This window comes from Rosa rugosa, chromosome 2 (genome assembly GCF_958449725.1).
Source record: "Rosa rugosa chromosome 2, drRosRugo1.1, whole genome shotgun sequence".
NCBI classification, from domain to species: Eukaryota; Viridiplantae; Streptophyta; class Magnoliopsida; order Rosales; family Rosaceae; genus Rosa; species Rosa rugosa.
Window position 1 is genome coordinate 22,918,179 of NC_084821.1, and position 26,917 is coordinate 22,945,095.

The 26,917-nt window shown below is 37.8% G+C and overlaps 5 protein-coding genes across 8 annotated transcripts; 3 read left to right on the forward strand and 2 right to left on the reverse strand.

Moving 5' to 3' along the window:
- Positions 1 to 238: 238 nt before the first annotated feature.
- LOC133729910 (pheophorbide a oxygenase, chloroplastic) lies at positions 239 to 6,619 on the reverse strand. Its single transcript, XM_062157536.1, has 7 exons — positions 6,014 to 6,619; positions 5,609 to 5,844; positions 5,305 to 5,431; positions 4,764 to 4,900; positions 2,016 to 2,175; positions 728 to 1,006; positions 239 to 589 (listed from the first exon to the last, which is right to left on the reverse strand). Exons 1-7 carry the CDS (start codon positions 6,452 to 6,454, stop codon positions 335 to 337), a joined length of 1,635 nt encoding a protein of 544 aa, XP_062013520.1. The 5' UTR covers positions 6,455 to 6,619; the 3' UTR covers positions 239 to 334.
- Positions 6,620 to 7,047: 428 nt separating this feature from the next.
- LOC133729912 (uncharacterized) lies at positions 7,048 to 10,838 on the reverse strand. Of its 3 annotated transcripts, none has more exons than XM_062157540.1 (4): positions 10,682 to 10,838; positions 7,791 to 7,900; positions 7,574 to 7,708; positions 7,048 to 7,066 (listed from the first exon to the last, which is right to left on the reverse strand). In XM_062157540.1, exons 2-3 carry the CDS (start codon positions 7,871 to 7,873, stop codon positions 7,582 to 7,584), a joined length of 210 nt encoding a protein of 69 aa, XP_062013524.1. In that variant the 5' UTR covers positions 7,874 to 7,900; positions 10,682 to 10,838; the 3' UTR covers positions 7,048 to 7,066; positions 7,574 to 7,581. The 3 variants fall into 3 exon arrangements, with proteins under 3 accessions (XP_062013524.1, XP_062013523.1, XP_062013522.1); XM_062157539.1 differs by lacking the exon at positions 7,048 to 7,066 and adding an exon at positions 7,298 to 7,491; XM_062157538.1 differs by lacking the exon at positions 7,048 to 7,066 and having other exon boundaries at positions 7,298 to 7,708.
- A 2,097-nt stretch (positions 10,839 to 12,935) lies between these two features.
- LOC133730556 (uncharacterized) lies at positions 12,936 to 13,574 on the forward strand. The gene is made up of 2 exons (XM_062158122.1): positions 12,936 to 13,480; positions 13,568 to 13,574. The coding sequence occupies exons 1-2, from the start codon at positions 12,936 to 12,938 to the stop codon at positions 13,572 to 13,574; spliced, it is 552 nt and encodes a 183-aa protein (XP_062014106.1).
- A 4,284-nt stretch (positions 13,575 to 17,858) lies between these two features.
- Positions 17,859 to 22,669, forward strand: LOC133732083 (uncharacterized). The gene is made up of 6 exons (XM_062159546.1): positions 17,859 to 18,218; positions 18,500 to 18,696; positions 20,631 to 20,708; positions 21,462 to 21,701; positions 21,914 to 21,991; positions 22,165 to 22,669. Exons 1-6 carry the CDS (start codon positions 18,104 to 18,106, stop codon positions 22,402 to 22,404), a joined length of 948 nt encoding a protein of 315 aa, XP_062015530.1. The 5' UTR covers positions 17,859 to 18,103; the 3' UTR covers positions 22,405 to 22,669.
- Positions 22,670 to 25,681: 3,012 nt separating this feature from the next.
- Positions 25,682 to 26,503, forward strand: LOC133733407 (uncharacterized). Of its 2 annotated transcripts, XM_062161038.1 has the most exons (3): positions 25,728 to 25,810; positions 25,896 to 26,014; positions 26,125 to 26,503. In XM_062161038.1, the coding sequence occupies exons 1-2, from the start codon at positions 25,743 to 25,745 to the stop codon at positions 25,999 to 26,001; spliced, it is 174 nt and encodes a 57-aa protein (XP_062017022.1). In that variant the 5' UTR covers positions 25,728 to 25,742; the 3' UTR covers positions 26,002 to 26,014; positions 26,125 to 26,503. The 2 variants fall into 2 exon arrangements, with proteins under 2 accessions (XP_062017021.1, XP_062017022.1); XM_062161037.1 differs by having other exon boundaries at positions 25,682 to 25,810; positions 25,896 to 26,503.
- The last annotated feature ends 414 nt before the right edge of the window (positions 26,504 to 26,917 follow it).

Here is a 26,917-nt window from a genome sequence, read left to right on the forward strand (position 1 = left end):
GCTCCCATTATATCCATAACAAAGGCAAAGCATTTACTCCAATCTAATGCATTGGTCACATTAATAACAATGTGACCGGAGTGCGGCGAGGGGTGGGGGTCAAAGCTCTCATTTTTCAATTTCTATAATCAATATCTTTTCAATTGTTTGATCACCCAAATGGAGCCTTGGCTCTTCAAGTAAGGGATTAATTTTAGACTTGCACCTTTTGCTTATGATGTCCTATAATCAACCAAGATACACTCTCAAACTAGTTTCTACTTTCTAAGGCCTTACACCAAGTACGAACAATTCTTTCATTTCTGATGCAATACTACTCCCTATCTATACATCTTTATTCAATGTCAGCATGTACATAATCAACAAAAACAAAATTCTTTTCAAGTTCATGTAAAGCATATGCTAACCCAGCACTCACAAGGGCAAACCCAGCCAAAATGATCCGTAGCTGCAGATCTGAAGGGATCCCGGCCGTTGAGGCGAAAACAACGGCTGCTCCAATTAGCAACTTCTTCCATGTCTGGAATGCTGTATAAGCTCCTTTACATGATGAACATTTAAGTGTGTGCTGCTCAAATCTATCCAACATCTGCATAAAAAAACAAAAAAAATGAAAAGACAGACCAATGAACCAAAAAGAAATTGCAAGTAGGTGTAGTCTTTATTGAAATTTTTTTTGTTTATGACAGTTCTTTAAAGAAAGGAAAGAAATGCTATTTTCCCGGACCTGATGTTTTGATAAGATAGTTGAGGGCAAAGGTTGCTGGTCACTTGTACCAAACCACTCAGGTTGGCTGTTGCCGTGTCGCCTTAGCCAATTTCGAAATGCCAAGACAAAACGATCTGCTTGTGTGGGTGTAAATGTAATTGTCGTGTACTGCTTATTAACATCACCAAATTCCTCCTTTGACTTGGATAGAAAGACCTTCTCTTGACCCTGAAGGACAATCATGTCTCCATCATACACCTTATTTGAAGTCCAATGTTCATGCCATCTAGGAATCACCTGACAGTACAAGTAGAAATATGAGGGAAATCCTAGATTATGAGGATACAATATATTCTGTTTAGGAAAAAGAAATTGAAATTGATCCATAGTTTGAGCACAAAACTTCAGATTATTCGATTATCCAGCAAAACAGAAATTATTTACAGATTTAAGACTTCAAGTTGAATATGAGGGAAATCCTAGATTATGAGGATACAAAACATTCTGTTAATAAAATCGAAATTGAACCATATTTTGAGCACAAATCTTCAGATTATTTGATTATGTAGTAAAACAGAAATTATTTACAAATTTGAAACTTCTTACTTATGGAATGAGAAATCAGTAGAAACAACAATAGAATTGATGCATATCAACTATAAGCCAATTGAAGGTCGTCAAAAGTTAGGTTGAGGGATTGTATGGCATCCAATCCTCAGAATCTGGAATGTTACCAACTGGATTCCTTCTTCTATGGCTGTATAGACCTTCATGCAACTAAAAACATTAACTAGAGAAACTAAACTTGAGGCGTTCTATGCAAAAAGTTGAGACTTAATATCTAGTGTGATCTCAAAACCCTATCTAAGTTAATCAGGATATCACCTTTTCAACATGGATACAACATTTTTATTTTTGGATCAAAATATTCGACATTTAACGAACTAATTCCAGATTTCACACCTCAGCTATCTAAGTTCTTATTCTATAGCTTACTGCAATCTATTTCTGAACTTCTGCTTCCAAAAACCTAGTGACATATGTACACCCTTGGACATCAGAATTTCTAGCTACTTGCCTTTTCAAAAGGTGTACTGCTACAAACTGTAGCGGGGGAAATTACAGGACTAGTATAGGAACTGCATTATCACCATGAAATGTATGCTATCCTCTCGGCATAGCATATGCTATCCAACTTGTAATCAGTAAAAATAGTTTACTAAAACACAACACCCACCTCTGCTGGTTTAACTAATGGGTTGTAATAAAAGCACAGCTAGAAAATAAATAAGCATGAAGTTCTCACCTGCCACCAAGCAGGCCCTGGCATGCTGAACTGGAAGAAGTTTCGAGCACTACAAACGATAGAGCGAGTCTTCCCTGGTGCCATTGGAACATTGAAGGAACAAATCCATATAACCCATTTTTGATCACCAACTAGTGGAAGCTTTGTATCAATCTCTATTCTGAGTAAAAGAGGATAAAAGCATGATTAAGTTTTACAAAGAAGAAAATAATTACAATAATAATTAGATATAATTATATTGTAGGCTCAATAAGATCCACAAAAGATAAATGTTACATATATGTGTTTTTTTGTGTGTGTAGTACTCTCAACTCTTGTTTAGGTAAGGACTAAGCATTGTCCAATCAAGAACAACAACTTTTATTCCATTGAAAAGTACGAAGGCCAACTTTTAGTCCATTGAAAAGTACGAAGGCATGCTGTTAAGAAACCTACTCTAAGAATTTTGTTAGCTCTCACTGAAGAATGATTCACACTCTCAGCGGCTTTGCACATCAGACACCAATGATCTGGTGGACAAACGCAGGATCTTTCCTCTGACCCATATCACAAGTATTCACCTTCCTACAGCCACAATCCAACACACACCCGTGCCTTCAGAAGTACTTTAGCCTTCAAATTTACTGAGAAGGAGAAGGGTTGCCCATCAGATGTCTAGAGTAGGATATACAAGATAATCTGCCTGAAGACTTAAACAACCAACCCCCTTGAAACCAGCACCACATCTCAAGCAGAGATAATAGACACAAGCATTTCCGGATTCCCTATCATTCAAATTCCTACAAAAGCCAAAATCACAACTTAAAGGAAGAATGGAGAAATTTGTGCACACCCTGGAAATTGAAAGGTTATGGTACTGACTACTGAGACAATCTATATACCCTAAATAAGGAATGACAAAATGCTTCTTCCCTAACCACCTCTCTTCCCAGATACTACTTAACACATAATATTGGAATCCCCACCATCTGCTTTCAGCCCATATTTACTTCTAATGACAGCATACCAGAAGAATCTCTGTCTTCTTGAAAAATCAATAACCATTTTCCAAGTAAAGCCTCATTTATCCTCACCAAAGTCCCCACCCCTAAACCCCCTTTCTTCATCACTTAGATACCACATCCCTATTGATTAAATAATATTTATTTTCCATCCTCCGCCTCCCATAAAAAGACTTCGTCAATCTCTCGATATGTCTAGCCACTCCACATGGGATCCAAAAAGAGAAACAGAACAGATTAGCACACTGCTCAAAACTGACTGAATCAAACTTAATCACCCTCCCCTAGATAGAAAGGCTCCACTCCAACCTTCAAACTTCTTCTCCTCTTTATTCACCTAGGATCACAAAAGCTCAGTGCCCTAGGATTACCTCCAAGTGGCAGCCCATAGTCTTTCAATGGCCAACTCCCGCACATCCCAAATGAGATGCTAAGCCCTCCACCTTCGTTCATTAATATTAATAGCAGCAATGAAATACTTTGCCCTATTGCTTTTTAGTCCAGTGAATACGCAAAAATATTCACTTATCATTAGAAGATTACCCAAATACTGCTCCCCCTGGAAAGAAAACAAGAAATGTACCATCAGCGAATTGAGATGCAAAATTCTGGCTGCTTCTCTGCAGTCCTTCTACTGACTGCACCTCCCTGGCTTTATCCACCATCCTACTTAATATCATCAGCAACCAAGGTCAATAAAGAGGGGGTAACTGACCTTTGTTTTAACTCTCTTGTGGCTCCAATGTTACCTCCTTGGCCTACCATTGATAATAACAGCCCCACATCCATTTCTCCAAATCACACCAAATCCTTCTCTTGCAACACACAATCTGTAATACCATTTCCCATAGTCGTAGGCTTTTTCGAAATCAATGTTGAAGACTATCCCTTTTTTTCCAATTTGTCATACCTCCTCCACCTTTAAAATCTATCTACCTTCATCAAAGGCTCATTGAGCATGAGAAATAAATGGTATATCCCCAAAACTTTCTTCAAAGAAAAACCTTGAAATAATATTGTAGAAGCTTGACACCAAAATAATTGGCCTATAATCCCCAATTCTTCATTCCATTCATTTTGTTCTTTTTATTTTTTATTTTTTGTTTTTTATTAAGACTAAAGTACATTGATACTCCTCAAGAACTATCATCGAATCATCCCTCATCATATCCCAACATAGTTGATGAACTCTGGTAGAAAGGCCATCAGGGCCACTTGTCCTTGCAACAAATCTGAAACAGCCATCCTTACCTCATCCTCCTTAAAAGGTATCTCTAACCAAGTTGGCTTACCAATCCTTCAAGTTGTCTTCGAACCTCTTATTTTGCTTAGGGCCTTGTATAAAGCTGATTATTCCTTCCTCAGTTTTACCTTCGTCTTCAGTCACTGAACCATCACCTAACTCACTTCTCAATCAAACTTAGTTTCTCTCTAACTATCCTGTGAACAATTCTGTATTCGAGGCCATGACATATTGCTCCCGAACCTTAGGATGTATCTCTCTATGACAGTAATTTAATTGCTTAGACACCATTATTTCATTGGGTTATTTCCCATAGGGTTGGGTAGTGACTCTAAAACTATGAAAACTAAGAAACTGTGCAAGAATCCATAACCAACACATATTGAACTTTGACAACATTGGGTGAAAGTAAACAAGGAGTTGATAGCATCTAAGTGCAGTCTACACATAACTCGAGCCTGAGATGTTGTATATTTACTACTTATGCAAGGCTGATGAACTTACTTATTTAAATAATAACAAGGCGCTATAAACTCAGCAGTAATCCGTGGGTTGCCCTCATTTGCTCCAGAAAAGCCCCAGGGGCCACTAGCTTCCAGTTTAAATGGCAAAGGCTTCGCTCTATCTCTCCTTCCTGTAACCTGCAGAGTGATTTCACCCATAAGCACTATCTCTACCAAAAAAAGTGCTCAAATTGTCAAGTAACAATGCTCCTTAGTCTATCACGTATATTCCCTAGATTGTCCATTTTCTAACAACACAGCCTGATTAGCAAGGTTTGGATCTTAGCATTCACATGCAAAACACCACAATCCAAAATACATACAAATTCAAAGATGGACTCAGACAGATAATCAGTGCAAGTATATATCATTAGAACAGGCACATTAATGTATAATTAGAATATTTGGTAGATTTATCCTTTTACAATACCCCCCACGGCTCATTTGACTAACCTTTACAGTCACCATCGTTCAAACTACTTATCTGTATCTGTTTACTGAGAGAAAGAACAGGATAAAACACCCAGATATTAGACATGTACCTTGTGATGAGCAAAGTCAATGTGGGAAGGATCAGACACATTTTCCATGAGGGTATCATAGCCATAGAAGAGATCACGCTGGATTGTCACGGTGGAAAACTCAGGTTTGCCAAACTCATCAGGTAACCTAAACATTAAACAAATACAAGCACATCATAATCTCATTAAAATATTCCAGGTATAACAAATCCAACTCCCCATATAAAACATTAAAAAACACTTAAACATCATAATCAACAATCCTCATTAAAATATTATCACAATTGAAAGTACAAATCAAAGACGTATATAAACAATCAATTACATTGGAGGCTTGGAGGCATTGGCTCTTTCCCAACCATTCTCATCAGGCCAAACAAAGAGCAGGCCTTGAGACACCTGAGTAGGAAACCTAGTGGCACATGCTCTTGGAGACCGAATGGCTCGAGCTTCAGGACCTTGAGGTGAAGCCTGTGGAATCTTAACACAGGATCCACACCCATCAAATGACCACCCATGGTATGAACACTGCAAGTTTCCACCTTCATCAATCCTCCCTTCCTGCAAAACCAAATAACCCCCAATTCAAATCATTCATAAACCACAGTTGTATGTTGGGTCTCATTCATAGACTGATTTGAGTATCAAAAAAGCAAACTTGGGTTTATTCTGTAGTCTTATTCTTACAACTCTAAACCCTAAACCCTAAAGAATGAAGGAAGAAGCTTACGGATAATGGCGCGAGGCGGTGAGGGCATTTGTCATCTAAAGCCACCCATTCCTGCTTGTTCCTATCGAACCACAAAACTATGTCTCGACCCAGAAGCTGAAATGGGGTAGGCAATTTGGGGTCCAAATCTTCAATCAAAGAAACTGGGTACCAGTGATCTCTCCAATTGAACTTGGTTGCTGAGCTTTCATCCTCAACCTCATCTCCAAGATTGTAACTTTCCCCATCTTGTTCTGTTTGGGTGGGTCGATCTGGGTCTGTGGTCTGAGGTTGGGTTGCTACTCTTAAAGGAAAAAGACTCTTTGCTCTTCCTGAAGGTTTTCGATGTGGGTTAGCGGTGGAGATCAAGAAAGGGAGAGATGGGTTCAGTGGCTTGAGGGATTGGGATGGTGAGGGTGTGAAGATTGAAGCAGAAGCAGAGGAAGAGAGCAAGATTGCCATAATGGGTTTGTTTCTGGGTCTTTCAATTCTGGGATGAAAAAAGTTTGAGGCTTTAGAAAATGGAGGAGGAGGAGTTTGCGTGCAAGTTTGAAATGGGGTCCTTTCTTCTTCGTTCGTCAGATTTTTCTGGTGGGAACTGTGGAGCTCTCTCTGGAGCCCAACGGTAATTTCAGGAGGGAAAGTTGTGTACAACTACTACCAACTGTTTGTTGTTGTTGGTGTCGTGGCGAGAGCTTATTGGCTGGGTTTTTGATGGTGTTGACAGTGCCGGCCGTTGGTGAAGGCACAGCCACAATTTTGAAGAAACGACGTTGCTTCTCAGACTCGGAGTCTAGACGTTACTAGAAAAAAACCAATCTCTCGTTTTCAAAAAGAAGTAGCTCGGTTGTAAACAATACAAATTATTCGTTTGCGATACATTAGGCAGATCAGTTTCTAATCTTCTATACATAAGTAAACTGGTTTTATATATTAATAGACTAGCTTAACCTGATCTCGAGCTCTACATCTGCATAAAACTAATCTATTGCTATAGAGAGTTGCTCGACATTTAATGTAAATCACGAGCATATCTATCGACTGCAATTTGAGACGGTTGCATCTTTTTGCTAACTACAGTTTCATCAAGTAAAGATTTCTGATTAGATTCATCATTGATTGGCGCAAATCTCATTGAACTTCAAAATCAATCTGAAGCACAGTTTATACTTCATACATATACGGAAGCAAGTGACAGGGTATTCTAACAAATGCCGGAATAGGATTTTACATCCAGCTAAGGAAGTAGATTATCAACCTTGTGTTCACAAAAAGAAAAATAATACCCTAGTTTGAGACCAGTCAAAACTATAAATATCCATCCCCATGGTCTGGATTTTATACCAATATCTTTATTCTTTACATACTCAAGTCTCATAATGAAATCTCACTACCAGTTAATTTTACATATTCTATATAACATGAGAAGAATTTCAAACCACGCACATCTAGTTATGTGCTAGAACAAAACAGTGCTTAATGCAAGCATGTCCATTCATCTGGAGGAGAAAATTCGAGCCAGATTCAATTCGGGCAAAATGCAGGTTAATGTTTACTGACTCACAGGAGCAGATATCATACCAGATAGATCACTTCTTAGGGTAGGTCTGACGATCAGGTCCAACATCACGCGAACCAGTGTTTATATAAGGCCCTCGAAAAGTTGCCTGAGGTGACAGTGGCTTTGTTGGATCGATAACAGGCGTTTTTGATGACCTGAATAGCAGAAGCCTCATTATTCTAATAGGGAAATGAGATTGGGTGTATTCATTGTTCATTGAGTTTAAAATCTACTTACGCCATGTAAAAGGGAAATGCCAACCCCGCAGATGCGAAAACTACCAAGCCAGTAGCAACAATAGCATTCCGTGATAGTGCCATTAAGACTACCGAAGTAGAACTATATATCTGGAAGTAGACAAGAAATATCACTGTCAGGTTCTTGAATGATACTACTTGAAACATGTGATTATGATAGTATTATGCACAATGCCATTTGGAATTACATCCTGTCTTCAATAGTGAGAACAAACATATGCAGAGTTTGAAAAATGGAAATGTATAATTGATCATAAAGCTAGGCAAGAAATGTTCAGTCCACAGTACAAAAGCTAGGCCTTGTACGGGAAAATGCTAGCTTGCTAAAGAGGAATAGCAAACTTTTGTTCTTTTAGAGAGTTTTAGGCACTAATAGAAAAAAGGAAAAAAAAAAAAAAAAAAGAGCTGTAGATAAGACGTTCACAGCAGAAAAGAACAAGATCAAATAACACAAGCAAGACAAGAAAGCCTAGGAAACACAAAACCAGAAAACTAAGCTACAGCAGCCTTCCAGTCTTGAATAATGTAATGATAAGAACCTGAGTCTCCCCCAAAGCTCCTCGACCCCCACTCCTTTATAGTCTTCATAGATTCTTATATTCCTCTCCATCCATATAACGCAAACCATTCCCAAAACACAGTAACCCCAAAGAACTTTGGCCTTCTTCCTTTTACTGAAAGCAGAACAATGACCACATAAGAGACCAGCTAACTCTGTGAAGCAGCCCAGCTCAACCCAGCGTCCATAAACAATCTCTGCCATAACATGCCACAACAGAACAGTGCACAAAAACATGACCTACTCTCTTTCTCCCTGATTTTAACATAGAAGAGACCAATGGGGGGAGAAACAACTCCTCGGCCTCCTTCATTGAATATATCAATAGTATTCACTTCCCTCATGTGCCGCAAGCCAACCAAGAATTTTGACTTGGAGGGGAACCTTAGCTTTCCATATTGAACTTGCAGGAGGAAAGAAGGGATGAAAAGAGTTATCAAGTAGGAAATTGTGAACTGACAAAAGCTGCCAGTGCACACAATATTGTTGGTTTATCTTTGCTGGTTTTCACCCCTGATAGCAAACAAGATTATGAACTGATAGCTTTCCACAAGCCTACTCAAAAATCCACAACAAGGGTAAAAAAATGTGAAACAGGGTTACCTTGTCTTAACCCCCTAGCAGCGACAAATTTATCTCTGGGCCGCCCATTTATTATCAGGGAAAAATTTGCTGATCAAAGAATCCACTGATCCAGTTTCTCCATCTAACGCTAAAACCTTCATTTTCCATAACACTATCCAGGAAGAACCACTCAACATGATCGAAAGCTTTCTCAAAATAAATTTTCCAGAGTAAACCCCCATCATCCTTCTTCCTTGCCTCATCAACTACAGCCATTTTTCTTCCCCTGATAAAAGCTGCCTGGGCACACAACATTACAGCCAAAATCTGTCTTATTGCCTTTTTGCAATAAGACAGATATACATTTGACTTGTCAATTTATTGATGACACCATTTTTACAGAACTGACCCATTACCTCCATCAGCTCTCCTTTTACAACTTCCCAATTTCTTTGCAGCACTGCCAAAGAAAACCAATCCGGACCTGGCAATTTATCAAAAGCAGTCCTTTTAATTTCTTTACCCTCAGAAGGCCTCTCCAACCACTTTGCTTTTCAGTAACTAATTGGATTCCATCTAATCCCCCCATCTTAGGTCTTGCTTGCTTGAATAAAGATCTGCAAAGAAACTGAAAACTTATTGCTCTATCAAACTTTCATCATCTACCACAGTACCACTGCTCATCTCCAACTTTTCTGTCAAATTCTTTTTTGGGCCTTTTTTTGTCTTCTCCATTTACTATCTTTGTCAAAATTCTGAGTTGCTATCACCTTCTATTGCCCTATCTGCTTGGCTCTTTGCCTCCCAAATTAATCTTCTCTAAACGCCAATTTCTCCCATCAATGTCTCAACAGTTACCACTCCCTCTTCTTCTCCTCACTCAGACCTCCTTCCATATCAGTCTCATCCAACTCCATGATTTTGGCTTCATCCTCCCTAATATCCCCAAAATTTTCCTTGCTCTAGGCTATTATTTTCTCCTCTAGACACTTGAGATTTCTCATAAACTTGTACCCCTCCCAGCCCTGGGCATGAATTTCACCCCACCCTTTCATGAAGTCTGAGAAGTGCATAACAATTACGATAAAAAGAAAATTTCAAGCAGCCTCCAAACTCTAATTTTAATTCAAACAGTAAATCTTAGGTTTAAATTGTAGTAAACAGAAAAAGAGATGGGAACATTTCATATGATTCCCTAAAGATTGATACTGTAAAACTATTAAAGTGATAATCCCTGAATGGCTTCAGTTTAGGATCCTAACATATATGATACATGTCATATATAGTTAATGACATATGATAATCCTAACAACAATGCACCCTGTTCAGTTTACTAACATATATTAACAAAACACAAGAAAATCGAATTCCGAAAAGAATCTAATACCACCTTCTGGTCAACAAGCCTCAGAATCAGTCCTGCTATAATGCCAATCCCCATGTAAATAGCTAAATATCCCCAAAAATTGAAAAAAGCTATGTTCCGACTACAGTTTTTCACAAAAGTAAGCTTCAAATCTTCACATTCAGGACCCCTGACTAAACCCACCAGCTCTTCTTTAAAAGCATTACAGAATTTCATAATTTCTAGCCGACGCAGACGTACCAATCTCTTTTGAATCAATAGAGTAAAACTAAGGCAACCATCAAATTCAAATTCAAATTCAACTATGAACACATTGAATGAGCAATGAATTGGAAAACTATAAATTGCGAGAAAAGAAAAGTAGATAGAGATTTTCGACTACCTGAGTCAGTTTCCAAATGACGGCGATTGGTCGCCGGAGACTTCGATTTGGGCCTAAGTGCAAAGGCCGCAAATTTGCAACTCTAGCAAAAACGTAAAATTAATTATCAAAGACCAGCGTTAATACATAAAATAAAATAAAAAGAAATTATATGGCTATAAAGTAAACTACGTGCATTGAGAAAAAAATTTCCACTACTTCATACAGTAAAGCCTCTATAAATGAATAATATTTGGACTACGGAAAATTATTACTTTAGAGAGAGTTCTATGTTATTTCTAGTTGAATTATATTTTATGTTTTTTGGTATGACTAGTCTAATTTGATTATGTTGTCAACCGAAGATAATCAAGATCCAGATGACAAGTATGTTATATCAAATATTTTTCGATTAAGACATTTCAAGCATTGATAATTTTGAATAACTACTTGCTACAGAATGAAAAATAATATAACAAATTTGATGCATGCATTGCAATAAATTAAGGATGAAGTTCAATTTGGTTAAGACACAAGGAAAAAGCAAACGATTATAAAAGGATATTTTGAGAAAATATAAATTGTAAAATGTCAGGAACAAGTTTCGGCCTCAGAAGAGAAAAGGGCATATCTTAAAGATGGCGAGACGGATTCATACAACCTCAAACTTGTCGTCACTGTCAATGTTCCAGAGCAAAATGTGGTGCAACAGGATTTTGTAGACATGTACATGAAAAGCATGCAGCAATTTACCGAGTTTGAAAAGATTAAATAAGCTTACAAAACTTGTATTTAGATAGAAAAATGGCAAGGTAAGTTTTGTCGGAATTTTGTTCGAGTTTGAAAAATATATATTGAGTAAATAAGTAGTGTTTTTGAAAGTCGGATGGATGGTTGATGAGTAAGCGTCGGGTAAGGTGAATAGAAATTCCACCAATTGTTAAGAAATCAAGTAAAATAAGAAAATCGTAAATGCACGCACAAGTAAATTTCAAAATTATGCAAGGACGCTATCATGAGCTACAAGAACCTTATTGGATCAAAGGAGATGTTCGGGTCAAAGGTCAACTAACTTATTGGGCTAGGTTCACTAGCATACCCATCTGTTGGATGTCCAAAGTAAATTATGGACTCTAACCTTAAGCTATTCTTGGGCCTTAGGCCCAAGCCCAAACTATTTCCAAAAGTCTTTAGCCACACAAAGGTCGCGAAAAATTATCCCGTCCAAAAGTGACGTTCAAAATTTCATGGGGTCTATAGGCAAAGCCAAGATTGATACGATGGATTCTTTTGTTACAAGAATTTGAGATAGAAATCAAGGATAAGTCGGGTAAAGAGAATCAAGTGGCGGATCATTTGTCAAGGTTGCAAGAGGGAGGTGATAATGCTTTTATTCCTTTGAATGACACATTTCCTGATGAGCAATTGTTCAATGTCAATACCAAGGAGCTCCCATAGTTTGCTAACTTGGTGAATTATCATGCAAGTGAAGGGAAGTACATTCCAAGGGAGCTTGATTATCAAGGAAGAAAGCGGTTTCTCAAGGAGGTACGCCATTATTTGTGGGATGACCCATATTTGTTCAAGTTTGGCAATGACCAAGTGTTGAGAAAGTGCATAGCCCAAGAAGAGGTTCCTAGTATCATTTCTCATTGTCATACACTTGCTTGTGGATGTCATTTTAGAGGAAAGAAGACGACATTCAAGGTACTAAGTAGTGAATTCTATTGGCCTACTCTTTTCAAGGATGCATATGCCTATGCTAGTACTTGTGATAAATGTCAAAGGAGTGACAACATTTCTTCAAGGAACCAAATGCCCCTCACCAACAACATGGAAGTGGAGATTTTTGATTGTTGGGGCATTGATTTCATGGGACCATTCCCAAGCTCTTATGGCAACCAATACATTCTTATGCGAGTTGATTATGTGTCCAAGTGGGTAGAAGCAATTGTAAGTGTCAAGAATGATCATAATGTTGTGCTCAAATTCCTCAAGGAGAACATCTTTCAAAGGTCCACATCCCAAGAGCCATCATAAGTGATGGAGGATCTCACTTCATTAACAAGCATTTTGAGGCTTTATGCAAGAAGTATGACATCAAACACAAGGTTGGCACCCCCTACCACCCACAAATAAGTGGTCAAGTTGAAATCTCAAACCGAGAGATCAAGAGCATTTAGAGAAAGTTGTGGGGATTACAAGGAAATATTGGAGCACCAAGCTTGAAGATGCACTATGGGCTTACCGGACCTCATACAAGACCGCTATTGGTATGTCACCTTGCCGGTTGATTTATGGTAAAGCATGTCACTTGCCGGTTGAATTAGAGCACAAAGCAAGTTGGGCAATCAAAAAGCTCAATTTTGATCTTGACAAAGCGGGAGAGAAGAGGAAGCTTGATTTATGTGAGCTTGACGAAATCCGGATGGAGGCTTATGAGAATGCAAAGTTGTATAAAGAAAGAAGCAAGCTTTATCATGACAAGAAGTTGGTGAAGAAGGAATTTCATGTGGGACAACTTGTTCTTCTCTACGATTCAAGACTCAAGCTTTTTCCCGGAAAACTTAGATCAAGGTGGAGTGGTCCATTTGAAGTGGTGCAAGTTTTTCCCCATGGAGCTATCGAAATCAAGAATCTAAATAATGAGAGCACATTCAAAGTCAATGGTCACCGGTTGAAGTCATATCTACAAAGTGGCATTTTGGCAGTTATATCCAAAATCTTTCAATTTTCTGGGTTTATGAGTGATTTTTCGTGCTTCTCTTGCTTCTTGGTGAATTTGAAATGCATTTTGACGTTTTTGGCTCTCTTCAAGTGGTATGGATTTCATCTTTTCTTCTTCGATCAATTTTGTGATTTTGGTGTTGATTCTAGGATTTTTGTTTCGTTTTCCTTCTATTCTAGGTTGTAAGAGTCATGGGTTGTTTGATTTTGGTTGTAATTTGAAGAAATTTGATGGATTTTGTGTTGGGCATCATGACAAGCATTCAAACCCGAAAATTTTCAGCTTTTTGAATTGATATTATCAATTGTTTTTGCTATCTAAGTTTTGTTTTGAGGTTGTGAAGCTATGGGTAATCAGATTGCTATCTTAATTTGGCTTCATTTCACTACCACCATCAATTTCATCAAATTATACATTAGCTGTTCTTGTGTTCTTGTTGTTCTTGTTCTTGTGAGTACTTTGTGTTTCAATTTACCTTTAATCACTTTGGATTATGATTGTTTAGTTTGATTTGGAGAATAAATCTAATTCCATAATTTTCTGTTCTGAAATCTTCCTACTTGTTTGGCCAAACGGTCGTCCACATTGTTTGACCAGTGGAGAAAGGAGTGAAATTTGTCCAGAAGGTCACCGACCATTTGGTCAGCTGGCCACCAAACTTAGAAAAAAAAAAAATTGTTTTTAGCTTTTTGTTGTTTCTAGTTTTTGTGTGTTTGTTTGTGTTTAGTTCCTTCCAACTCCTATGATGAAACTTAAACTTAATTTGTAAAGGGCTAGAAATCATGTTTATGTCTTGTGAACTCAATTTTTCAAATAAATAAAGGTTATGGGACTTATGCTTAACTTCATTGTTACCTTTGATTGTCAAGTTGATGCATTGAGATATGGTTGGCATGATGAGATTTGTGAGAACTATTTGCACCACAAATGTGAGTTTTGAGCCTAATGAAAGTGCATCCAATAGCTCTTAGCACTTTATTCTTCATGTGTGATCAATCTTTTGTGAATTGCATCTCTAGAACTTGCTTTATATCTTTCAAAACTTTTGTCAAGCATGAATACATCGCGGAAATGATTTAGGCAATAGGATTCCACCATGGCCAAACAAGCTCTTTTCCTAAAAAGATGAATACCCTTAAATTGCCAATTTGTGCCTTTGGTTAGCTTTTCATTTCTTTGCACCACAAATGTCTTACCTTCTAGCTTAAACACTAGCCTTACCATTTCCAAGTTTTCTTAGTAAGCAATGTGAGATTGTGTATGTCAAGATGCTTAAAAAAAAAAAAAAATTGGGGGTACTTGAAAAGAAATAAGTGTGGAGGAGTATTTTGTTTGTTGTGCAATTGTAATTTGTCTTTACATTTCAAGAAAGTCAAGAAAGAAAATTTCAAAGAAAAAAACAAAAAAAGTTCAAAAAGAAAGTTTCTAGTTCAATAAATAGTTTTTAGTTTAAAGTTTGGAGGAATGGCTAAGAGGAGTGAATCATATGAAGCATCTTAGGTTCTTAAGTTCGTAAAATCTCATCAAGGGAGTTGCTTGGAATTTGTGATTTCCTATCCACTTCATTTCTCTAACCCCTCACCCTAAGCCTCATTACAACCTAATAAAAGTCATTTTTGATCCAAGATGGTTTGTGCATGATCCGTGGAGATGAGATTGAAAAGCAAGCATATGGCGACATTTGCATGAGATTGTTTGAGTGATAGTGTAGCTAACCTATAAACACTTGTGTGAAAATTAGAGTGAAAATCTAATGAGTTTATGGTTAGCACGGTTTTGTTGTGCAAGCTTGGTTTTGGTGCATCAAAGTGACAATCATGGCATGAGTGCATGACATACATTTTACTCTAGCATTTGTCCTATAGCTTCATAAACTTTTGAGACATGACTTGATTTTCTTGCTTTGAGCAAATTGTGTTCTTTGAGGATAATGTTGGAATGATTAGATTGTGTTAGTTTTGTTATGTTTCGGATTTGGGTTAATGATTTTGCTTGAGGACAAGCAATATTCAAGTTTGGGGGTATTTGTTGAGTCACAAATTACTTATGAATTGTGCCCCATAACTATGAAAATTGATTTGTCTTCCATGCTATTTTACCCTTTTTAATCCATTTCCTTTTATTTGTAGGAAACCTTGCATTGAGAATAAAATGACCATTTGAGGCTTGAAATGCGGAGATTTGAAGCTAGGAGAAGAAGACACAGAGATTGGAAGAAAATTGCAAATTGACTTTTCCGGTGAACTTTTCTAGCGACTTTTCGGGTGAACTTTTCCGGCGAGCCACCACTCATGGAGGGTCCTTTCTCCAACAAAGGAGGACCATGGTTGTCAGAATCTCCCATCACTTGAAATTCAAATATCTCCCTATACCTTGTCCTTTTGTCACCTTGCCAATTTGAGACTATTTGGGCGACAATGGTGTAAGAGCATCTCTTGCACATCTTGAGACCAAGAGGACATACATAGCTGATCAAAGAGAGGCCAAAGACTGATTTTCAGCATTCTTGACTCCATTCCATCATCTTCATCCTATCTAAGATCCATTTTCTCTCTAGAGAAAACACCACCATTCTTACCAATATCAAGAGCTTGGAGCAAGGAGAAGGAGGTGACTACCACCACATCATGTTCTTGGAGACCCATCTCCACCACCTCTTCCGGCATCATCAATAATCATCTTTTACTCCCTATCTCTTTATGTATTATTGTATTTGATGTTTAATAGAATGTTGAAGCTTGTGTATCTAGTTATGTGTGAGTAGTGAACTAGTTGGGGCTAGGATTGAAAGTCTTAGCCAAACTTGCTTATATTGATGCTTTTGTTTAGAAATTGATGCAAATTCATGTTGTCATGCTAAACTTGCTTGTATTGATGCTTTTGTTTATAAATTGATGCAAATTCATGTCATTCTCACATGCTAAGTCAATAGTTGAATGCATTACTTAGACCTAATCAATTTGAGTTATGTGTTTGTCATGACATGAAGTTTTTCCTAGAGATTGGTCACCTTTAGGCAAAAAGGGAGCATGAAAGCACACCATGTGTGCATGTGAGGGTAGTGAGTTAAAATCACCTAGAGATATGATTGGTTTGCTTGCTTGGTTACCTAAACTCTAAGCTTTATGCATTTAGGGGCAAAGGATTGAGACCTATCTGGTAATTGAATTTTTCTCTAGGTAGTTAGCTCTAGACTTATCCAGTTAGAGTTAGGGCTGTCAATTCTGACACGACCCGATAACACGACTCGAAACCCGCACGAAATAAAGCAGGTTGAACCCGCACGATTAAAAAGCTGGTCGGCGGTGGGTCAACCCGCCATGACCCATTTAATAAATGGGTCGGCCACGGGTCAACTTGCCAACACGAAGTGAACCCGTATAACCCATTTGTGCTATGTTTATTCTTGAAATTTTGGACGTTCGGAGTATTTTATCATAGGATTAGACAATTTGAAATATTTCGCTTTTTAATTATTGGATTTAATTATTTTATGAATTATATATAATTATTTATATTTTTCGTCTTGTGGAGTTTTTAGTGATTTTAATCAATTTAGGCATTTTTTTAGTTAAATGGGTCTCATTGTTAACGCTTAAATGAGTCATTTTGTCTAACAAGACACGACCTATTTATTAAATGGGTTAAGCGGGTTGGAAACGGGTAACCGGTTTAATAAATGGGTTGGGTTTGGATTTAAATTTTTGACACGATTATTAAATGGGTTGGGTTTGAGTTTATATTTTGTGACACGATAAATATCTTGACCCGACACGAACCCAACCCGACACGACCCATTGATAGCTCTAGTTAGAGTTAATAAAATGAAAGGGGTTTAAGCCTTTGTAGTCTTATCTGGATGCTAAGAGGGTAGTTGGACAATTAGCTTTGCATAATTCATATTCAATTGCTTTAATGCTTGCAAAGGAGGCAAAAGGTGAGACCCGATGCCCTAACTTCCATCCATTTGATAGCAACTTGTTTAGTTTAGCTTAGTTTATATTACTTGCTTTCGTTGTTTCAATTTGAATCGAAACCAATCTCAAAATCAAAATCAAATCTCTACACACCATCTTGCACATACTCACCATGAACTTTGGTTCACTTGTGAGTCTTTGTTTGTGATTGTACATTTGCATATTCTTCTAGTTTTCCTTTAGGTTTTCCCTAACTAGGAAATGATTTACCAATCCTCGTGGGTTCGACATCCTTACTTAATCCCATATTCTATAACTTGTACCTCTTGCACTTGAGGGTGACTTCAATGCTAACACAACTCGTCTTGATTGGAATTGCAATTGGAGAAAGAAAAACAGTTTATCACACAAAAAATTGTTTAATTAAAAAATAGTAATAAATAATTATTTTTAAATAAATAGAAAGTAAAACTAAGATGAATTAATCCCCGCCTAAGCGTAAGCATGTGTTAAGAGGCTAGTAAATAAATAAAGCAAGTGCGGACAACAGTCACATCACCTTGTGGAAAGCTGTAATTTCCTCAAAAATGGATTCACTCATCTCCCGCCCTCTCAAATAACCCGAAACTAAGATTTCCCGCCTTCCAAAACCTACTTGCTTCTGGAGTCCCAGAAATCGAATCGCTTTCTCACCCAAAACCCTAATTTCCGAGAAAACCCCCTATTTTCTTGATTCTTGATCTGCTACTCCGTTAGGGTTTCGCGAACCAATCCAGCGGAGCCCTAGGTTTTCAGAGTATGACGGAACTGAACGCGAAGCACCACACTCTGATTCAAGCTCTGCTCTCTCGCGGCCCACTTAAAGAGGACCAGTTCCACCGCATGTTCTCGGAACTCACCGGAGAAAACCCAGGTCTCCGTTCTTCAATTTTTTTGCTGTTTCCATTGTTTATATGAAAAATTGAAGTTCAATTACTCAATGTTTCTATGGATAAGCTGATCCGTGCCTTTGAATCTGTTTGATTGTGTCAAAATTAAAAGAAATTAGATAACTTTGCTTGAAAGGTAACATTTTTATGTGATTGTTTGGTGCCAGTGAGTTTGTTAAGTTGGGGGGTTTCACACTTGATAGCAGTTACGATGTTGAATTGAAACTAGAGGCAACAAGGCCTTTGATATTTGATGATGGAACAGGTGTTCGTCGGAAGGCGTTTGATGATTATCTTCTGAGGATAAACAAGGCCCTTTCTTATGTTCAGTTCGAGCTGCGGGGATGCAGGAATCAATATGATGGTCAAGTTTATTATGGAGTTGTCAATAATGTCTCTGATGAAGAATCGAAGCTGGGAACTACTTATTCGGTTGCTCAGATTGCTTTCTATAAGGCTATTGTAAGTCCGAAATCTTTTTACAGCTTTGAAAAATTAACTAATTGCCTGTGTTTATCTTGCTTATCATACAATAAGACTTTGATTCTTTAACATTATCTTTAGTGAATCAGCTATACCCTGACTGTGAGTTTCAGAAAAGTTAGGGCTCGTTGTCAGTATTTAACTATTAGGGAATGACTCAACATTATAATCGATGCTTGTGATTAAATTGATGGGCTTGGATAAAATAGCATGGGTGATCTTGTATATTGACAGCATACTATGGTTATCAAAAGTTAAGATGTTGAGACAAGAGATTTAGGTATAGAAGTGTGCATTGAGTTTGAAAGGCTCTGAATAGCAGTATCTTGGAGTAGGTGGATGGTATTTTATTACTGTCAATACTACAAGAGATTGAGCTTAGGAAATAGTTAAATGTGTTGGTGTATTGAGAGTAAACTACTTCAGGTGTTTAATATTCCTCAGGTGATGTGTTATGAAAAGTTGAATAGGAAAAAGATTATTATCTTCTGCCTTACATTTTCTATTTTTTGGGTGATTGTTAGATTTAGCTTTGTCAAGATTGCACTTGTTTAAAATTTTGTAGTCCCCCTCTCTCTTTCTTTCTCTATAAGTTGGATGGACAAGTCCAGTGGTGAGAATCTGTAGCTGGATTTGGTTATATATTATTTGAATATATTTGCTAATGCTGTGTGACACAGGACTAATTTGATGAGTACTTGGACAATTATGGACTGTTTGAAATATTAGAGTGATTGGGATTTCATAATCAAAAATTGATGTATAGACTACCTGAGGAAAAGAATCAAAATGTTAGTCATTTTTATAAATTTTGATTTTGCTAGTCCATGCAACTTCTAAATTGATATGTGACCCCTAAGTTCTAGTGACTTGGTTCTATTGGCATTTGACTCATCTCAGTCTGCAAGTTGCATTTGAGGGTACAGAAATTAGTCCTGAAATCTTACTCTTTTGTTTTATAACCTGTTTCTGATTTGACCATGATATTAATAGCATATGAATCTACTAGACTTTATTATGAAAATTTGTGTCTATTAGCTGATGCTAGGACAAAGGCTCTCTTGGCTTATCAATTATCATCTTAGGAGCGTCGTTGACCACTATTTTATGCTAAACTTATCTTTGATCCCTGCAATGATTTATTTCCTTACCTGACCCAATATTGGTGGGACTCAGGCTCTTTTGGGTCCTACTTTCTTTTGTGTCCATACACTTGCTGCTTGTTTGTGTTATTATTGAGTCATCCATTGATGCATTTGATATGCCTACCTATAGACTCCCCTTTGATTCTTTCTTCTTGATTTTCTTATACCTTCCATTTTGTGTGTTTGATTATAAGTATTTTCCCAAGCCAATCCACTTTATTTGTCAGTTTGTGTGTCTCCTATAGAGAAATCTTTATCCTCCAAAAGGTCATGTATGATACTTTGGACAAATGGTGAATTAGTTGAATTTATAAAGATTCTTCACCTGTGTTTCTGAAGCAAGATATATACCTATTCCTCCAGCTCATGCTTTACAAAGAAGTTTTGAAGCCAAAAGTTAAACGAAAAGGATACCAGTGATTAGAATGTCCATGCACTTCTCTCATACTGTTGCACTTGGTTGGAATTGGGTTTCTGCTATAATCACTCCCTCCAAACACAAAGTTATCTTAGTATAGTGTCTTCAGTTTTATCTTTGTATGTGTGGGGTGTGTAATCATATGCAATTGTGCATTGTGTGCACGCTGGAGCATAATCCTCGTCTACAGATGTGTATGTAAAGAACAGTACAAGTTTAAGTATAGGGCTTAATGAGTATTTCTTTTTTCTTTTTTTGAAATTGTATGTGGCTTAATGTTTTTGTTGTGTTTTATTTTGATATTTGTTTATTCATTTATATTTTCTGGTCTATTCTTTTGATATTATCAGATAGAAGCAATAGTGCAAGAAGCTGCTCAAGGAACCATATCTAGCAGTGACGCTCTTAATCTACGATTAGAGAATCAGGTGTGAAAATTTTTGCTCCAGCAAGCTTTGTCTTTGCATTGCATTAGCTTTTGTATAAAAGCTTAAGTTGATAAAGTAGGTCTTGTTTTTTCAAAAAAGTGAGGATGAAATAGATAGGAAATTATTTGCCTGCCTGGCTGCCTGTTTTCCAGTTTTACAAACACAAAATAGGAGAAGTACATTTAAGATGACTGTAGTTAGTTGAGCAGGGGCTTATCCAATAAGGAAGTTCTCAAAGTGGATTATTGGTGGTTTAGATATTTATAAAAAGCTCTTGATAGAAACTGAACGCTAGAACTCTAGGTATATATCCACCTTCTGCTCAACTGCGAACTTGTACGGGTGTCAGATGTGGTCTCCCTCATTCCGAAAGAAAAAAGGGTTGATTTGACCTCCTTAGCTAATTACTCTGATCAAGTTAACCTGAGTGATTAGATATAATATGGTGTCTGACATGTATATAACGTATGAGACCAAAAGGCAGCACACAACCCAACAACTGTGTCTTTGATTGAGGACTAGTAGACTCATAACCCAAATATAATGTAAAAAGGTCTTGTTTATCCGAACTAAGATTAATATAATGTGCCACTCTCTAAGATTAATGAGGCTGCAGAACTAAAGAAAGGCCAAAAATAAGCCTGAATTTGAGACTAAGGAATCAGAGTAAAATCAAGGGGATGCACTATTTAATACGCAAAGGTTATTAATCTTGTACATGCATGCTTGATAACTCTGGTGGTCTTTCTTTAGGTTAACAGTGGTACATCATCACAATCACAAGGAGGTCCACTTCCTATCCCTACTGCATTGAAGAACTTTTCAATGTCCCAGAAGGAAAAAACTCTTGATGAATTTGTACGGGATAAATGGCTTTCCTTCACTGCTGAGGGTCATGTTGGACTTGGTGTCAGATCCTTCCTTGATCTGCGAAGTTGGTTTCGCAATAATGATGTTCCTTCATGCGAAGTGTGCAACGAAGCTGGCGTGAAGGTTGTCTCTTGCTTTGTCTCACAATTGTTCAATTCATAATTTTTGATTTTTGACTGCTCGAAATTAAATAATTCAAGTTACAGCTTTGCTCTCATGCTTCTTTCTTCCTTCCTAACCATTTTAATTCCAGGATAATTATTACTAGTGCAACTTGCCAATAGTTTGCTGATGCTGTCGTATATGACAATTTGGTGGTGTATTATGTCTGACAGGCAGTGTTATGCCAGAAAGAGGGTTGTTCGGTTCGAATTCATCAGTACTGCCTAGGAAAACTGTTTGCTAAGAAAAAGGTATATTATATTGATAGGGCAGTAGATTTTGCACTCCACATTTAAATAGATCTTAACATTGCCAAACTCTTCACTGATATTGATTAGCTTATTGACTCCCCTATTGATTTACTTATATGGTAGTAAAGAACAAAAGAGCCTAGTGCTTAATCAATCTGCTTGATGAATTTCAGGGTGAAAGAGTTTGTCCAAGTTGTGGTACTCAATGGCAATATACAGGACCAAAAGCAGAAGCTGTAGAAGATGACGAGCCAGATTGCGCTACTCAGAGCCAACCACCTGTGGAACCCAAGAGAAAGAAACTGAGAACAAGCCGAATTGGTGATGGAGATATAGTTGAATCTAGTTCCTCTCAGTCTTCCTTACCTGCTCGTAATCTGAGAAGATCAACTCGAAATTCCACCCGCCTCTAATAACTTGATTTCATATGCCCGCTTGCAAGTGCCTTGGAATATATATTGTATATTTTGCTCCAAACACTTGCATTCCTGAAAAGTAGGATTTTTTATGGCAGCTCTAGAAATCTGCCATAAAATTTAGAAGGTGCTTTTCCCCATTTTGTTATGGCCAGGAAACTTGATGAACTGATGAGAAGATTAGGGAATGATGTCAAACTCTTGCCTTTTGGATGCTCACTGGTCGGTAAAGTTGTGAGTACCATTGTTTATATAGTTATTATATTATTATGGCTACTGTTATTTTAAAATTTTCACATTGTGATGCTTGTAACTCTTGTTACTGTTTTTATTTTATTTTTTGGGTTTAACGGTCCTAGTTATCAAGTATGGAACACAGGAGCGGAGCCATGGCATAACTAATGACTCAAATCCTGCCATCAGAATCAGAGTTAGGAGGTTTAACTCATGATTTCTAAATACAATTAAATTTCTGAAGAAGCAAGAGAACTAGCCTACATGCTTGACACTAGAGCAACAAACTCTAGTGCCTATCGATATGATGAGTTGCTTGAGGGGGAAGGATAATTAAAGCACCCCAGAATCACCATTCATCTGTATTTATTAAGAGACTCATCAGCCATATTGCTTTGTGGATCGATATGATGAAGCACAACATATTCAAAGCAGCAAAGCAGGTGCTTGCTGCTGTTATTCAGAGAACCTTTATGCTGTGTGTAACTGAAGAGAGCAGTTCTCCAACAGGTTAACCCATCATCTCAGTTTTAGAATGTGCACATTACCATACAGTAGAGTGGCTCAGCACAACATACACAGCCACACAGAGTCATAAGGTATCAGGAAAACTTGCTTATTTCTCCACTTCCATATATGACAACAAATGCACGGAATAAACCACACCATTCAACTTTTCAAGCCATTATAGCAGCCACTTGCGCAGTGAATATAGTGAGCCAGAAAATCCTATCCATTTGAGAAGTTTTTCTAACAGTAGAGGGCCACTAAAAAGCTCTCCACATCGCCATTGATCTGGGGCATTCTCTTAATATGTGAAGTATGGTGTCTATATCATCAGTACGTTCTGACTCTGCACATTTGTCAACTTCTGGTAGGAGGTTTACAATTCAGATCAGTGAGTGAGCTGTCTTGAAAGGTACTTTGAGCTGAAGAATAGACATCCATGTACCAGAAACATTTTATGAAATTCGAACCAGCTTCAGCTAGTATAACTTGGTTCGTTTCAGCAGTTTTATTCACCCCAAGACCTCCCTTATCCTTGGGATTCCAAACCATGTCCCAGTTGACAAAGTAAACTGTCCTTTTATTTTCCAAATCACCCCACAGAAAATGTCTATTTAGTCTATCAAGATTATTGCTAAGCTGACTAGGGAGCTCAGTCCTTTGCATGGCATAAGTGCGAATAGAAGAAGTAACTGACTTTCAGAGTAAGGCATGCTGGGGACTTACTTTTCCAGCTAGCCAGTCTACATTGGACTTTATAACAAATACCAGCATAAGTGTATTCAGTAGTTCTAGAGTGGATGAGAGGGATACCTAAACATTTCCAAGATTAGCAGTGAGAGGTGTAACCACATACGTGATCGATGACAGTAGCAGTGCTTCTTCTCGTGTTAGGAAGGGATCAGTAACTCATGGCTTGGCCAGAGCGATTGCAGAAGAAGCATTTCTCAAGTATAGTTGCCTGATTACAAGTAGGTTCAGCAAAAAGCATCAAGTCATTAACAAAGAAACTGTGTAAAGCACTAGGCCATATTGGGAAGTCATAACTGCTTTACATTGACCCTCATCTAGCAGAATGAATCAGAAGGGATAATGCAAAGAGCCAAAAATCTTTGGTAGTGTTCTTGAGCTCTCTATTCAAACAAATCTGAAACGAGGTGGAGGTAATGATGGTGTGATTTAATCCATTAGGAATGATACCACTCAGAGAAAAGCAGTTTGGACTGTTAAAGAGAGACCTCAGAAGCATATAAATGCAGCAAATTCCGGTGCTTTTAATTAAAAAGTGCAGGGAACCAATGGAGTACACAGTTATGGAGCTGAAATCCTAAGAGAACTAAAAAGGAGGAGAAATTGCAAAAAAAAAAAAGTTTGGGTCCGATTGGCAGGGTCTAGCAGGCCATGGTGGATCCGGGAGGCACCGACCCGTTATCCTTCCACTGCAAGGAGCGGGAGGTAGTCGCTGCTCTGTGAAACCAGCCTCACGCAGTGCCCTCCACTCTAAGGACCATGAGACCCAGAGCCTTCGCCCAAGCCACATAGCCCAACTCTCCGCTTGGAACGGGCGGGTCAGTATGAAGCCAAACCGAACCCGACCCGCTAGCGCAAAGCCAATGTTCCAAGACCTTGATGCCCCCACTCGGGTTATAAGCTCGCGTTACCAAGCTCGGCGATGCATTAGGTATTGTAGACATATATAAAGCGCTCTCATAGCTTCTGACTTTCGATGTGGGACTTTGTTCTCTTGTACGTTTTCGCTCAGGCAGGAACTCAACTTTTAAGGTCTATTGGCCTATAAAATTTCGTTCACAAATTGATGGGTTCTTGTTTTTCATTTACCAATTTAGGGATTTGAGCTTACAGTGTTGAATGAGAGCCACTGAAAATGGCTAAATCAGGACTCCGAAGCCTCTTATGGCACCATCTAATCCCCAAGTGAAATATATGGTCCTGCAATGTCCGAATGATTTTTAACTAAATGCCTCTCCAATCTTGCTTGATGCTTTTCATTCCTCAGAAACAAACACTAGTAGCTGTACTGAAAGTGCAAGTGAGCAATTGAAGTTCGAGCAAGAGCATTAAGAAATGAGATTACTGAAACTAACAGGCTATTTACTTAACAAGAGAAGCAAAGTAAGATTTCATTACCAGAGGAGGTCCAGAACAATAAATTGATTGCTTCAGATCTTTTCTTTGAGGAGGATCATGGAACTATAAATTGAATAATCATACACAAAAACATAGAGATACTCAGATACAGGATACGATCATCATGAAAACAAGATATGAGGCAATAGTTGGAACCGGGTTTTCTATTTTCTACAACAATCTTGATGCTAATGAATGTAATTTAGTCGTAATACATATTTCACTAGGATTCATAAAAATTCTTTTAGGCTTGTTACCGTAAGTTATACATGAATGATTCTCTGTTGTTTTGAACTTTATGATGTGTCCAAGTCCGAAATATTGATATTAAAAAATATATATATATATATTGATGTAGTACTTAGGGCTGGGCCTTCAACCGGAGCCCAATACTCTCTTGTTCTAAAATTGAGAAAACAACTGCTTTTCAGAAAGGGTTTGTGAAAATGGAGAAAGCTTTCACTCTGGTTCACACAATTGCAGTGGCAACTGTCTTCTCTGCCGTTTCCGGCTGGTACTTACTTACTTACTCTCTCACTTGCCGCCGGAATTCCATTCTTTTTCAAATAAATTGGTTAACAAATAATTTTGTGAATCAGGTACGGCTTCATGTTTGGAAGAGAATCTGCTCGCAAAGAACTCGGAAGCTTAATCGAAGACCTTCGCCGCCAGAACCCCAATTCCGATCCGCCACCTCATTCCTGACTCCTTCATTTGGGTACTTCCATTCTCTCATTCCTGACTTCTTCATTGGGTGCTAAAGAGTTCTAGCTAATTGGGTGTGGTTTGTTGGGTTTAATGTGTGCTCCTTCCCAACTCCTGTATTAGACCAAGAAGCATACCAGAATTGTACAAAGAGAAATTTGAAGGCTTTCTCATTCCAAGAGCTCAGGGATTCAGCCAATGGCTTCAGCAGGTTACAAAAGCTTGGTGAAGGAGGCTTTGGGAGCGTGTAGAGCCCAAAAATGGCAAGGGTACTCCAATTTTGGTTGCCATAAAAAAGTCCAATTCTTATCTTCATTAAGCTGTTTGCTTAATTTTTCCATTTTTTCTGTCTGTTTTTCTTCTCTTCCACTTGGTTTTTCTCCGTTACTCCTTGGTTGGTTCGAATGATTGTGATCGTAGCATTGAATGGTACTATAATCTGATCTGAAAGAGTTGTTATATTGGATAGTGAATTATATAATAGTTTGTTTTTGAGATTGAATTATTCCTAAAGAGTATATCTCCATTTGGATCCGAAATGTTTGTCAAGACTTTTCATAAGGGAGATCCAAGAATCTGATTAGTTTCCAAGGAAAAATCATCATTAGTACCCTGAGGAGATACTGGATTTCTCAAAACTTATCTTGTGACTAGAAGCAACAGAATATATCCAAACAATTCTTAACAAATCATCATACAATCTACAAAACATTTCCCATATCTCAATTAACCATCTTGATGAATCTGATTTCAAGTCATTAGTTAGAACATAGTCAAATAACCAGTCAAAAACACAAAGCTTTTGGCCGGATTGGAATAGTATAGCAGGTCATGATGCATACAACAGAGTATGTTTTGACGGGGAGAAGGTTAAACCAAAAATGAAAGTAAGAAAAGCAACAATAAAATAGCAAGA